At 32.5% G+C, this 15,909-nt stretch overlaps 1 protein-coding gene across 1 annotated transcript in view; it reads right to left on the reverse strand.

Moving 5' to 3' along the window:
- Nucleotides 1-8,601: 8,601 nt before the first annotated feature.
- Nucleotides 8,602-15,909, reverse strand: part of LOC111046362 (phospholipase B1, membrane-associated) — a 72,261-nt gene continuing 64,953 nt past the window's right edge. Inside the window, exons 7-8 of the mRNA XM_039420896.1 lie at nucleotides 12,647-12,815; nucleotides 8,602-8,954 (exon numbers count right to left, since the gene is read on the reverse strand). Of these exons, the coding sequence (XP_039276830.1) occupies nucleotides 8,788-8,954; nucleotides 12,647-12,815 (336 nt within the window). The 3' untranslated portion in view covers nucleotides 8,602-8,787. The remainder of the gene's footprint in view (nucleotides 8,955-12,646; nucleotides 12,816-15,909) is intronic.

Genomic DNA, 15,909 nt, shown 5'->3' on the forward strand with positions numbered 1-15,909 from the left:
TCTATTAGTGCAATTCGTTTTTAAAACTATTCTGAAACTAGTAATGACCAATGGGAGATGGAATTTGAGGCTTCTCTGCAGTCGAGAGGTCGTTCAGCTCAAAGTGCATTTGCATACGTGACTAATTATTCGTCCGCAGTTCGACAATTTTGTCGATTTTCTTGGTGGCATTGGTTTTTGGAGAGATTTCTGAGTGTTCAAGTAGCTACTAGACGTTGTTTATTGGTTGAGAACAACAAAACTGCAATTTGTAAGTTTCTGTACGGTATTGCAAGTTCAAGGTAAACTGTTTCCCATTTTGCTGCTTTTAAACTGAGAGGTATTCGTAATGTCCCTTGTAAGCCGAAATTTTCTAGCAGATTCTAAATCTGATAGACTCTCACAGTAGTTCTTGTTACAATAGTTACAAGAGGAGCAGAAAAGTTCACCATTATTTCCGTAGAAATATCACAATTTTTTATTATGTTGAAATTCATAATAATTATTATTTATTATTATGAATCACATTCATTATTTCAGAATTACATTGACGTTGTGAATTGAATAATGACATATATGTAGGATTTCATAAGAAATCTCTTATTATCATAAGAAATGAATCACCGTAATTCATTGGTATTTCAACACAGATTGTCAACTAGACTTTATTCATCCAAATAGTGAAGAGATATTTTCCTGTGAAGGTTTCCTCATTATTCATTTCTAACTTCTTCATAATGTAGAAACATCTACAATTGAAAGTAAAAATTCACAAATTTTAGAAATCCCTCACAAGTTTATGAGGAAATTTGGTAAACATCTACAATTTGATTATTTGGGATTGTATTCAACGACTTATTATCCTTTTTTTGGTAATTATCTGATCAAGAATAGGAAATTTCAAATTGTATGGATAGGAATAGTGAGTTCATTGAATCATCTATTCCGATGCCTTGTTGGATGATATTTTAGAAAAGCTCTAAATTGTCATCTCCCAATTTATTTGAGTTTGTGTCACGATGAATGATATTCACTCCTGGAGTAATGTTCAGGTTTTATCACTAGAAGATTTTTTATAGCTCCAGTACACCATGTATATTTGAATTACGAAACAATGAGATTGGAACACATTGAAACATTCCATTCTCCTATTCAATCCATCATAATAATTATAAACTATAACTTCTTCAGATGTTTGGCTGTTCCAATACTTGAACGAAAGTCTCATCAATTTGAGAACAACTACTAGAATTTAAGTACAAATACTCACTCACAATTCATTATTATTATAATAATTATCACTACATTATAGTTAATTTATATAGAAATGCGCTAGCATAACATATCACCCTCACAAGTAAGGTGGAACAAATAATAGAGATAGCAGTATGATACTAAGTACTCTACCTTGTATCCGCTAACAGCGACATATCAAGTAGTAGCTGCCGTGGAAACTTCGCTCAATTTTCAAGTTCAACCAAGACTGGAGGTGATTTTCCATCCAGGTGTTTCCACTCAACGTTACATCATTGCATCCAATAGGATCAGCCATCCATTAGGATACAACAGTCAACATGAATGGAGTTGTAAATTACTGTAAATAACAGAAGGATACGAGCTATTCTTGAAATACGAGTACTTTACTCCAATAGTAGACATAGCCTTCAAATTGCGCATCTTATTACAGAATTATAATAATTGTACTTGTTGGCTTCATTTATTGCGTAATTATGCTTGGAGCAATTTGTGGTTGATTTAAGTTCATTTATCGTGGATTTTCCATTCTTGATGACATCAGAAATACCTGAAACAAATATTGTTCCTCGAAGCAGTTGGCTATGCGTTGTTTGAAACTCAGAACGTCACCATGGAGGAGACTCATAGAATACTGAATCATAAAATTGGGATAAATTTCAAACAGTTACATTTTTTTGTAGATTCGTTGATAAATAAGTGAATTCTATTTATTATTTGAGAGGTTTACCTCCTTATGTATCAGCCATGTATCACTCCCATTTGACCGCTGGGCACAATCGGTGTATGTCCGACGCTCCAGCCGTGGAATATGAGTGGAAAGTGAAATATTGTCCCCGAAAAATGTATGGTTCAAGCTTTTAAAGTTCAATAAAGAAGGAATGATCTATAGATGTTTCAAGTAGTATTCCTTGTGCTGGATAGTATGTGCTGATGACGAGTAAAATATCTAACCAAAATACATTCTTCATATTTCTTTCACCTTGAAATTTGAAAAAACCTTTCTCCTGTGTTCCAAGATACCATCCTACATCCTCAACCAAAATTATATTGATTAAAAAGAATCAGTAAGAGCACTTGGATGAAGTCTCTCGTCTGAGCACTCAAGAGAGTACTATCGTAAAATGAGTAATATCGTACACTGGGTTGATTAAAAAAATCCTATAACTACAGCTCAGTGACCTCATAATCTAGTAACCTAATTCAGTTTTGTGGGTCAAAACAATGGAGATATTTTTTTAATGTTCTTTTATTATCATTAGATTCAAGCAGAAAAAAAATTCTAAAAGAAATATGGTGAATAAATTTCTAATGGACGCATTACATTACAATCACTGCTATGTGTTAAAATGATCTATATCAGTTCATCCATAATATCATAAACAATATTGCACTTCTTAATCTTATTGTAATTATTATAAATCAATCATTTGAAATAAATTGGAATATCTATAATCAATAGTATTGAGAGCAATCTGTATTACAATGCTGGTCTATATTTGGTTGACCGTGAAATACGCGTTGATTGTGCATGCATAAAGAAATTCATTGATTTGAAATTTCATTCAATTATTTTGAATTGTGTAGGTGATTTTGCTACACTTTATCTCACAAGGTTATGGATGATTTGGTGTGAATTATTCTTGAAACTGAAACTTTTCACTACTGTACTTCATACTTCACTTGCATTGACGTTCACTTTCTTCTCCTGTTTTTATGTGTAGTTTTGAATTAATTCGAATATTCTCACTAATAATTAAGATTGATGATGCATTTTCATACTGATTTGAACAAATGATTCAGTCATGAGAAGTCCTTCTAAATTATACTAATCTGTCAATCTCAATTTAAACCGCAAGCTGCATTCAACACCAAGAATGAATTGCTAATTTCTGCAGCCATTGACGTCAAATAATGAAACTGCGCTAAACATTCATAGTCAAATTATTCAGCTTACTCACTCCATCTGTATCTCTCTTATCACTACTTCTTCTCTTTCTCTTGAAATCATTGGAAAAAATCAAGATTAAAAGTTCATCTACCCAATTATTAATGAACGTTCGTCTTTGAATTTTACTTGTCACTTATCAAATTAATGTATCAACAATATTACACGTGGCTTAGTTCAAGTTTGTAACTGTTCAAACTTTCCTTTCCTAAAATGCAGTAGTTGTGACTTTCAGTTAATATTCAGCAGCTTCTCTATTCTCAGTTCAACTTCTCTATTCCCCTCTTGAATAACGGATTGGAAAATAATATGGGAAACACAATTGATTGGAAAAACTCAAACATACTGACCTCACACCAGTTGGGAACAAAATAACTAGAATTTTCTAACAGCAATAAAATTTATTTATTATCTTATTTGTTTGATACTTCTCATTGTGATAAGAATATATGGCATAATGAGCATGGATGAGCAACTCTTAATTTATAATGATGAATATCAGCCTAATAGTACATCATTTTTCAATTTTTTTCTCCCAGGCTTCACTTTCGAAAGGATTCCTACACTTCTGGGTGGAAGAGAAGAAGATAATATGATTGTTCCACATATTGGCAGAATAAATATTTGTGAACACTCCCATAAATCGAGTCTCAAATTTGAAAACGGTGAGAGACAGGCAAACCGTGACAATCTAGCCTATTTTGTACTGTATCTTTATTTTGAAAGTTCCAAGCAACTATTTTGCATTTTCATAGGAAAAATCATTCCGAAAAATCATAATATAATTTTTAACATGTAAATGTATCATTGATAACGTGTCCCGTACAGTGAGAATATTATTTCCATAAGTTCTAATGTGACTATTCATACTCGCTCGGCCGGGCTGAGTGGAAACAGTCCCATTACAACTCATAGGAATTATATTTTTAATAATTATTACCTATTAGATCTACTTCAATTTTGTAGTTGAAAATCACGCTCTAGATTTTAGAGGGAAAATCGAGAGGTTCAAGGACGTTCGATGCAAATGAATTCAATTGATCAGTGGTGCTAACTAGAATACTTTACATTCCCAGAGATAACGGAATTTCATCAGTATTTTTCAATCTAAATATAGATTCAGCTTCTCCACTTTTTAATAGCTGTAGAACGTGTACCGACCATGGATAACGATGATAAGAGATTTTAATGTTTTTCAACTGAAACAGATGTTTTATTGCTGGACACTATAGGTCAAAAGTCAAATATCGGTTTTCTAAATTTGTCGGAAAAAAGGAATATCTCTTTAAAATGCTCAGCGCTTTGACAGTCGACTAGAAACGTGTTAATTGATTTGAAATGAATTTAATCGACGGCCAATTAAACTAATTTAATCAGATCTGGATCAATTCATTCATACTGTAAATAACTATTGGTCCGAAAATATTATTCTCCTCTCTATAATTCATGTAGGTCACCTCCAATTTACCTCCCTCGTTTATTAAATGAATGCAGCTATTTAATTTAGCTTATAGTTCAACAAAACTCTTTCATACATTTTGGAAATATCCAATCGAACAGTCTTACTGGCATTGATCAAATAAAAAACTCTATATTATTGAAAGTGAGAAAGGTTGCACAAAGTTGGACAGATTCCGTAATGTTGATATCAGAAATGTATTTAGTACATCATCATTGGCTGTTATGTACAGCTTGAAAAACAGATTAATCATGTTTATGATGCCAGATAATGGAATCATAAAAGCTGTAATGAAATATAGACCTTATACTCATGGTGGAAGAGACATTGATAGACTCTAAAAAAAAGGCTAGTGCACAAGTTATATCCTTTGAAATCGGAATAGGTGTGTACGCCTAATACTAGGGAAGAATAATTAAATTATCTTCCATTTCATGTATAATTCGATCATTCCACGCATTCCCATACGCTTTTGCAGCAGTTTCAGTTTTGAGTGTCTTTGTTTAGAAACACCCCCTGTGTTTAGTTCCGCAGATGTTCCAATAGGTATCCAATATGAATGTTCATACTGAAGCACACTGCCAATTCATGATAACAGAATAGTGTGATATTCGAAGAAATTCACTTGTTGCAAATCTTGAGATTTGACACTCAAAACTGAAACTGCTGCTACAGTTGTATGGGAATGCGTGAAATGGTCGAATTATACATGAAATGGAAGATAAATCAATGCTCTACAATCTCGTAATTAACACATTCTTGTTTCATCAATTTTTGAAAAGTTATAAGACTTGAAAGAGCAAAAAAATGAAAGAAAAAGTGGTTTTTCGAAAATGCATCTCTTTAGATCATAGATATCTCGAAAAGTATCGGATTTATCGAAAACCTCTAACGAACAAATCTTGTGGGAAATTTATTAAGCTTCATTTTTATCTCGTTGATTATGACAATTGAACAAGTCGTTTCCAAGATATAAGCATGTAAGTAATGAGTGGAAAATGCAACTCTCAAACCACCCTCATCTCTCCAGAACATGATGTAGGGGTTGGAATTTTTGATATGCTCACCTCCAAACTAGCCTCAACAAAGCTGCAAAGTCGAAATTTGTGTTTCAAACATTCCCTCCAAATTTCATTGTCAACTGATCTATTGTTGCTGAACAGAAAATTTCACTCTCAACACTAAAACTGCTGCAACAGTCGTAGGGAAGTGCGTAAAATAGTGAAAAACTACATAAAATTGAAGATAATTTGATTCTCTATCAGCTCATAATCAGCACGGATTTTTTTCATCAATCGTTAAAAAATTATAAGACCGAAAAGATGGAAAAATTGAAGGCAGAAGGGTTTTTTCAAAAAATATTTCACCTTCAAGAGCGGATATCTCAGAAATTATGAGGGATATGGAGAAAATGTAGAGGACAAAACTCGTTGGTAATTTTATAAGCTTCAGTTTTTTACAGAACACAAATGTTCATAAGATGCATAGTTTCCGAGATATAAGCGAAAAATGAAAAAATGGTACTTTCAAACCTCCCCCACCCCTTTAGCACAGGGGGTAGGGGTGAGGACTTTTGATATGCTAATCCTCTTACTATCCTTAAAAGAGTTGTGGAGTTGAATTGAATTAAATTCTATAGAATGTAATTGTAGAATAGAATACTATTCTATATTGCATTCTATACTCACTGCTGATCACAGTTTTGGAGTTCCAAACTTTTCCATCTATAATCTTTCGTTGACTGGACTACTTATGTTTCTGATGAATATTGAATGAAAGAGATTAAAACTAGTCCAACTGTGATCAGCAGTGAGTATAGAATGTGATATAGAATAGAATACATTGCATATAATCACATTCTATAGAATGTAATTCAATTCTATACTCACTGATGATCAGAAATGTTAAATCTTAATTCAAAAGAGTTTTTGATACAAATATTTTGGAAATGGATATTTCCAAGCTCAAGTATTGGCTCAGGTTGAATTATCTTTTCACTAAGTTTACCGATGATGTAAGTCTTAACTTTGATTATTTTAATTTCATAGTTTGATTTTTGTCTCTGAACTATTATCTCGCCATGAATGAAAAATGAGTAGATGTCTATTGATGTCAGATTACTCCAATTCACTCTATTTTCATTGTTCATTCATTCATCCACATATTTCTTTATTTTATTATAAGGTTTACTGCAGTATAATTCTCAGTTAACTTAAACGCTACCTGTTACACGCTAGAACATTCTCACATCGAATTTATACTTTTATTCAAACAACCAGTTGAATAGGATTGAATGACGCTGTAAAATAATATCCACTCTACCACTCAAGCACAGTTGACAACCAGAATCAACCCTCTTCCAAGTATTGTGTTGTGATTCTCATTTCAAATAATACCTTCAATAGGAGAAATATAATGCCAGACTTCGTTGTTATACTGGGAAAAACCCAAACAATATTGTTATCTTCTAAAGATCTCAGGAAAATTGAACCCGTAATAGAAATACAATATTAATATTGAAATGGTATATTGATATACCAGATATTGTATATCTGGAGTAATGAAAAAACTCATCATCATATTTGATAATAATAATTGATTCCCTAATCCAAAATTGACTTGGATTGTGATGAAACTCATAGCAGAGAAAACTTATACAGATTTTCTCATTCTATGCTCGTGGGAAATCCATTCTATAGTAAAATCCACGTGTATTTTCAATTCTCATAAGATATTCGCAGATTCTCACATCATACTATTCATATTGTGACGATAAATCGTTATAGATTCCAAGAACTAGGGTTGGAAATGTTGACTCGAGAGAGAGAGAGAGAGAGTGAGTGAGAGAGAAAAGAGCGCGAAAGAAAGAGAGTGTGAGAAAGATAAGAATTTGTGTACTACATAGATGTGGGAATCTTAGAAGTTACATGTCGAAGATTATAATGTAAAATGTAGGACCTATCGAGAGCAAGGAGTAGTCTATTTGGATTTTATTTTTAAACGTCATTGCAACTGACAGGGACAGAATTTCATTCTACAGTATTCGTATACGTTCGCTCAGACATTGAAAATCTCAAAAACGTGTCAAAATATCTCATCAATTACATGACCAAATATATCAAGTGCTGTTCTATGTTCAACTTGAAGTCTTTCAGTCTTGCTATCTTTCATATTATGACCTTTTTACAATTATAATTATGTAGAATAAAATATGGGAAATAAAGTTGAAGCGATATAATTTTGCAATCATATTATTTTATTTTGAAATTCAGGCTTTATTTATGAGTTTCCCTACATCGTAAAATCTCTCCACAAAACGATATTATAAGGGAAATCGTGTTCATCTTTGAAACATTATATGATAATCCGTGCTAATTTGTAGCTCATAACCTTCAATATTTTGACAATTGCTCAGATAATAATATCTAGATTAGAGTACAATTAAGATCGCTTATAACTTTCCTCATCCAAATATTAGTTGAAAGTCTAACTATCCAGTTCAAGAATATCAACGAATCAAATTCTCATAGAGACTCATCATCAATTGAGATTCAGCATAAAGCTATAAAAAAATACTCGATGCTGATTGGTATGTTCAGCATCAATGTAATTCGATGGCTTCTCGTGAGATTCACTTCACACTGTTAGAGTTTTTCATAACATCTATACTTGCCATTCAACAAATGTTGACAGTTTGAAATGAATTTCACTATAGCCGAATGCTCTGGAGCGTTGCATCACAGATAAAATAAGTAATACTAAAATAGTATTCACTAGGTTCTCTCTGGTTACATCTATTGGTCGGTCCTGGGTTCGAATCCCGCCAACGGTATGGTAGTTAGATTATCTCCTTCGATTTCAATAAAAATTCTTTTATACAAGTCATTCTGTTAAATTATTATTGGATTTCTCTTACATCACTCAGATTGCTCATCGCTCAATTGAGAAAAGTTCTGTCGAATTTTATTATGAAAAGTAATTTATTCCCAATTACAATACAGTGAGATTAGTTATGAACAGTCAGAATTTCTTATGAGTAACACCAACGCATCTCATTCGACCAATAAACCAATGCTGATGTTTTGTAGTAGATTTGACGATAGTGATATTTTTCCAGTCAGAATTTTTGATGTCCAAATAATTGCTGTTATCCGAGTTGTTTTCCCGTTCTGAGGTAGGTTTGCGTGTTGTTGTAGGTGAATAGAAAAGGCGAATCAGTGGTGGGACACTTGAACTTCTCCATCACGTGGTCGATTGGGGACTGCGTTTTATATCCCACAGGCTCCAGCATGTTGTTCCATAATAGGTTGGCCGCTGTAAAAATAATTAAAATTGATGATTGCCAAACAAATACTTTCATTCACAAATTCTTACATCTACGGAGATATAATATTAATATTATTTATCCTATCGATTAACTATTGAAAACATTCTTGGATTTCTCAATGTAAGGGAAATTAGAATCTATAGACTGTAGTGATATCCACTTTGAACTGAATGAATTGATTGAATAGGAAGCATGCTATAAATCATAAGAAATACTGATGGTTTGAAATGGATATTTTTATAGCATAGGTTGGTAACTAGATGGTGAATGATAAAAAATCCATGCATATGTAAATATAGCCCACTATTATCTATCCTCTATTTTCTAATAGCAGCAGTGTCAACTTTATTTAATATATATTCAATTATTGAATCATGATCTATGAATAAGTGTGTATTCAAAGTAAAAAGTACAGCGTCTTCATGTACTTCTTTATCATGTACTTTCCGAATCATTCATCAAGTGTGAGGAATATTCACCAAGGTTAATTCTGTGGATAATTTCACGAGTATAGAAGGTAAATAATCTGTTTCCTTCTCTGAATTTGAAATGTAAACATTTGCAAGGTTAATTCTGTGGATAATTTCACGAGTATAGAAGGTGAATAATCTGTTTCCTTCTCTGAATTTGAAATGTAAACATTTGCAATAGTTTGTGCAAATTCCCAAGATCATACTAAATATGCATTCTGCCTTGCTAAAATTATTATATTTTTATTAATAGTTCTGCATAAATAAAACTGGTGCAAAACGTTTTACCTGATTAAACACACCCTCTATACATTGTCAACGAATACATTGAATCCACATAGACTGACTTTTCTATTTTCTTATAAGAATATTCCATTTAATTTGTATCGACCAAATCTCAATGAAAATGTATTCTCAACTCTTTCGAAAGAGTTCTTGTCAATATTCAGTAATATTGACAGAATTCCTTTTGTTATAACGATACTCTGCATTTCAAATTTGATAAATATTGAATTTCCAGGATGCTCACTAATTTTACGATCAGAAGTCTCACCTTCAACTAAATCTGTGGCGAAACTATCATGTGAATATCAATAATAATTATTCTTCTACACAAACACACATAACCAAAATATAGAAGACTCAATCATTGGAAAAGAATGGATAAAATAGCTTTTTCCAGATTACGTACCAAAGACTCCAGTTATGTAGTATAAGAAAAAGTCAGGTCAATAATTTTACATAATACATAATTAGTCCAGTCAAGGAAAGGTTAAACTTATAGAGGGAAAAGTTGGGAAGACAATTTTTGACCCCGCAGTTCTGTTAAGAGTAGTAAGGAGGTAAACATACCAAAAGTCCCAACCCCTACCACCTGTGCAAAGGGGGTGAGGGGGTTTGAAGGTACCATTTTTTGGTTTCTCGCATAAAACTCAAAAACTATGTATCTTAAGCACTTGACTTTCATATAACGAATTGAAGCTTACATAATTCATTTCCTACAATATTCATTCTACAACTTTTTTTATATCTCCTCTAGTTTCCGAGATATCCGCTCTTGAAGGTGTGACATTTTTGAAAAAACATGGTCCCCACCAATTTTTTTCTATTTTTACTTTTAAACCTTTCCAAAAATCGACGGGAAAAATCCATGTTGATTATGAGCTCATAGAGCATTGAATTCTCTTCAATTTGATGTATAATTGCACACTTTTACGAATTTCCCTACACCTTTTGCAGTATCTTTAGTGTTGAGTGTGCAATATCCATTTTTGCAACAATAGACCAATTGACAAAGGAATTTGGAGGGAATGTTTCTAACAAAATTCTTGACTTTGCAGCTTTTTTGAGACTAGTTAGGAGGAGAACATATCAAATGCCCCATTCCAAACTCATGTTCTAAGGGGATGAGGGTGGTTAAAAGTTGAATTTTTCAGCGTTTTGCTTCCATGCTCATATCTTGAAAACAGTGCGTTCAATCGACATAACTAACTATTCAAGAATGGAGCTTGATAAATTTTCTACACTTTTTGTTCAGTAGAATTGTGTGATATTCCCAACAGTTCTCGAAATATTCGCTCTTGAAAGTGTGTAAATGTTAGAATAACAGGTTTTTATCCAATGCTTTGCTCTTTCAGGGCTTATAACTCTTCAACAATACATCACAAAAACTATTGCTAATCGTAGGTTTGTAAAGCATCGAAGTCTCTTTGAAATGATGTATTATTTCACTATTCCAAGTTTTACTTTCATTGTTATAGCAGCTTTAATAAAGGGGGTTAAATTTTCATTGCTGCAACAATTGATCGTTTGACAATGACATTGAAGGGGGTGTCTGTGACACTACTTTGACTTTGCAGGTTCATTTGGACCAGGTAGTAGGTAAACATAGCAAAAGTGCATCTTCATCCCCTCTGTTGAAGGTGTGGAACCCCTGAGTTGTCACTTGTTGCAGCAATGGAAATTTCACCCCCTATATTGAAGCTGCTATAACAATGGAAGGAAAACTTGGAATAGTGAAATAATACATCATTCCAAAGAGAATTCAATTCTACAAACCTACAATAAGCATCAGTTTTTATAAGCCCTGAAATAGCAAAACATTGGATTAAAACCTGTTATTTTAACAATTACACACCTTCAAGAGCGAATATCTCGGGAACTGTTGGGAATATCACAAAATTCTACTGAACAAAAAGTGTAGAGAATTTATCAAGCTTCATTTTTGAATAGTTAGTTATGTCGGTTGAACGCACTGTTCTCAAGATATGAGCGTGGAAGCAAAACACTGAAAAATGCAACTTTTAAACCACCCTCATCCCCTTAGCACATGAGTTAGGAATGGGGACTTTTGATATGTTCTCCTCCTAACTAGTCTCAACAAAGCTGCAAAGTCAAGAATTTTGTTTAAAACATTCCCTCCAAATTCCTTCATCAATATTGGTCTATTGTTGCAAAAATGGAGATTTCAGTTTAGGAAAATAGTAAAAGATTTCGGTTTAGGAAAATTCGTAAAAGTGTGAAATATTTCATCAAATTGAAGAGAATTCAATGTTCTATGAGCTTATAATCAACATGGATTTTTCCGTCGATTTTTGAAAAGGTATAAGAGCAAAAATGAAAAAAAAAAATGGGTGGGGAATGTGTATTTTTCAAAGATGTTACATCTTCAAGAGCTGATATCTCAAAAACTAGAGGGGACATGAAAAAAGTTGAGGAATGAATATTGTAGGAAATAAATCATGTAAGCTTCAATCTGTTATATGACAGTCAAGTGCTTAAGATACATTGCTTTTGAGTTTTTTGTGAGAAACCAAAAAATGGTACCTTTAAACCACCCTCACCCCCTCAGCACAGCGGTTAGGGGTGGGAACTTTCGATATGTTCACCTCCTTACTACCCTAAACAAAACTGTGAGGTCAAACATTGTCTTCCCTCTATACCTTCAAATATTTCCCTCTATACCTTCTTTGAGCATTCATTGCCTGGACTAAATTAACGCCAAGCCTACATAATTCAACACTAAGTGAATCAAACCTATTCCTGGTTTCAATGAAACTTTTTAACTTTTTTATAAATTAATATTTTTTCAATGTTTCTGAAGATCTTTATAATATCATCATTACTTTTAAGGAGTATTATAGAACTTCCTTCCAATATAATCTGGTTTTTGTTCGAATAATCGACTAGTGTATGGAACGGTACATTACCCATTGCGTGACCCTTTTGACTGAAATGGAAACAATCGTAAGTAACATAGGAAATGTCGATGACCTCTTTCTTCCTTAGAACAGGATCCAGGGGTGCATTGAATAACTTCATAAAAGGTTGAATGACTACTGTGAAGTCTTCACGTTGATTGTAACGTCCACTCTCGATCTGAAAAACGAAAGCAAAACCGTTCAAGAAAACCGTAGTCGAGGCATTTCATTCGAATCCCCTTGAATATTTCACATATAAGTACAGGAATAGAGAGTTGAAGAGAATATATCATTGGATAAATGAGACATAGCTTATGCTATATTTTCTGTATGGTATAAGTATAAGTATAAGTATGAGTATGAGTATGAGTATGAGTATGAGTATGAGTATGAGTATGAGTATGAGTATGAGTATGAGTATGAGTATGAGTATGAGTATGAGTATGAGTATGAGTATGAGTAAGATTTTGAATGTGGAAAAGAAGAACAAATCATAGGTTAGACTACATTGTCATTGAAATTTTTCTCATCACATTATTTATAGATTATAGCCTAACAGACATAGTCATTGATGAGAGCGCTACACTGAATAAGCTACAGTTTGGATAAAATAGCAAGGTTGGGTTCAAGATTGGATGAAATTTTATCATTTCTTATTCACCAGAATTCAAAATTGATATACAAATGTCTTGAGTTTTTAAATGAAAAATAAGCCAGTTGGAAAAAGATCACAATGAAAATAAACGAACATTGAAATTGCATCACTAAGAAGCTAGTAGCTAATAAGAAGTACATTAATTTCCAAATTGAAAGATGATTAGAGCAGTTTTCCACGAAACAAGAATATTACTCTTCCCTTATTCCCGAAATCGAACTAATAAGCGAATTGATTCTGAGAATATTTCATTGGTTTTACTTGGAACTGCATAATCATTCCAATTTCCAAACAAGGTAACTTAGCACATCCATTTTCCACAGATGGAAATAAATAAATTGGAAGCTGCATTTGCTCAAATGTTAATGAATAATTATTATTAAACGAATTTTCATCTAGCTGATTACCATGTTGTCAATATTTGCAGTAGCAGAAGTCTTCGGGGTGATTTACAACATTTAATTGGAATTTTCGATTAATAATAACTGGTAGGTTTGTGAACAGTAGACCTCGCGTAGTTATAAACCACAGCCTCCTCTTATAGTGTCCATCAGATTAAATCCTGTCTGTATGACGTGTCGGCAAGATATCGGTGTGAAAACGGCTAATGGCTATTGGGTTTGGTGTATCAAAAATGCTAACATCAAAAGCTAATCTCCTCCAAAGACAGAGACTACTGTCAACAGGTCAGCCCGAGTTGAAAGAAGAGAAAGGTCGAGAGAAATATGATATTTGGTCTATGTTAGGCTCTGTTGAGAGGTCTATGTTATTTTAGTTATTAATATTACAGTTATTAATTGCATGCAATCAATAGAGCATTTAATAGTGCTTTAAAATTGCATTAATAATCCACAAATGCAATTACACAGTTGTGCCGGACACTCTCTTTAATTCAGGCCTTTTCCCAAGTTATAATAGTAAATTTAATACGCAATAGACTAGAGCCATTATTGTAAGTGAGTTAGCGAAATAAATTATTTTCTCTCTCTATTATGAACGGCCATGACTTCGAGTTTCCCATGATAGATATTTAAAAATTGTGGCTCCGAGTCGTCGAGGAATGTGGATTATGGAATTATTTCTAAAACTTAGCCTTCTTGTCGCGACATAAAGTGCGATAAGTTGGAAAACAGCAAGCATTGAAATTATAACAAACTACCGATTTTGCAGTTACTATTTGGTCCAAAGGCTCTAGAAGCCACGCGATGATTGGTCAAATTGATTCCATTCGCCCAATAGGAGACCTGTTTCTAAATACAGTAGTGGGGATTCCCCAGTCGAGAGACCAGATTACGTTCCGGAGGACACTTTGCTAGGAGCACTACGAGAGTAAAGATGTAGTCACTATGTTTCCCCCTTTTTGGGCAGGTTTACAAGTTTATTTCATTAGTTAATGTAGGAGCTAAGTTTATTTTTATTAATGTTTGAATTTACTAGTAGTGCCATGTCCAAAAAGGTTTAATTGTGTTTCTTCATCATGTACGAATAATTGTTTCTTCAAATAACCGCTAAGGTACGTAAAATAAGGTTAAAATATAATTTAGGGAATTTAATTGATTGAAACTTCCATAAGAGTATTGAATTAATTAAGCCTGTTATTTTTCAAGTTAATAATATTGATTGAGAATAATCCTTTTGATTTTATTAGTGATGGAAGATAAATATAAATTTTTTTTCTAAAGAAGTATAGAAAGTTTTCAGTTACGTTACATTTGAGTTATTGTTTCTGGAAATATATTATCGTAGAGTATCGCTGAAAGTCAGGAAGATAGCCTTTAAATTGGAATGAAATTTTTAAGATTATGTTCATATTGAGTTTATGACATTTTTTAATTTATATTTTTCAGACTCTGTTTTCTTATGTCATTAAGGCTTTTGAATGATTTAGTAAATTTTTTATGATAGAAATCTTAATAGATGAAGAAGAAAGTTTTTCTTCTCCAGGAAATTAATATTAATGAATGTTCAAATTTTAATACAATTTAAATTATTTTCCATGTGTCTACTAATTTTATTTAATTAAAGGTAAAAACTATCCACAAGATGAATCTTATAAGGCAAACATTATCTTTCCTTAAAGTGAAATTTTCAATATTTTTTTCTTTTATTGTGTTATAAAGTGTCTTGTTTTATTAGGTGATAAATTCATAATTTCAGTTGATACTAGTTTTTGGACTTGTATTTGTAGGTAAATCAAATCATAAACTCTGGAATGTTCATTTTTAATTAAGGTTCTCAGTTTTGGGCGAATGCCCGTTATTTACACTTGGATTGCGTCCTATAGTTCATAAATAATAAATAAAATAAATGTTGGCTGGCGCACAAGTTTCCAACAATACTAGCCGAGCTACTATATGAAAAATTATATTTGATTTCGCAAACCAAACGAAAAATATCATATAAGTTAGCATCATTTCAATTTGAATTATTTGTGAAGAAAGATCCATTAATTCTGATAAAAAGAATCAGTAGTTTAAAGATAAAAATCTATATAAAATGAGGATTCAAATAGAATGAGAGAATTTAATTAATTGTAATCAATAGATAACTCCTGTTTTAGCTTTTGATGAATTGTAGGAAGAGTTAGAAATTAATGCTGTAATACATTTATTTACAG

This window comes from Nilaparvata lugens, chromosome 2 (assembly GCF_014356525.2).
Source record: "Nilaparvata lugens isolate BPH chromosome 2, ASM1435652v1, whole genome shotgun sequence".
Classification (NCBI taxonomy): domain Eukaryota; kingdom Metazoa; phylum Arthropoda; class Insecta; order Hemiptera; family Delphacidae; genus Nilaparvata; species Nilaparvata lugens.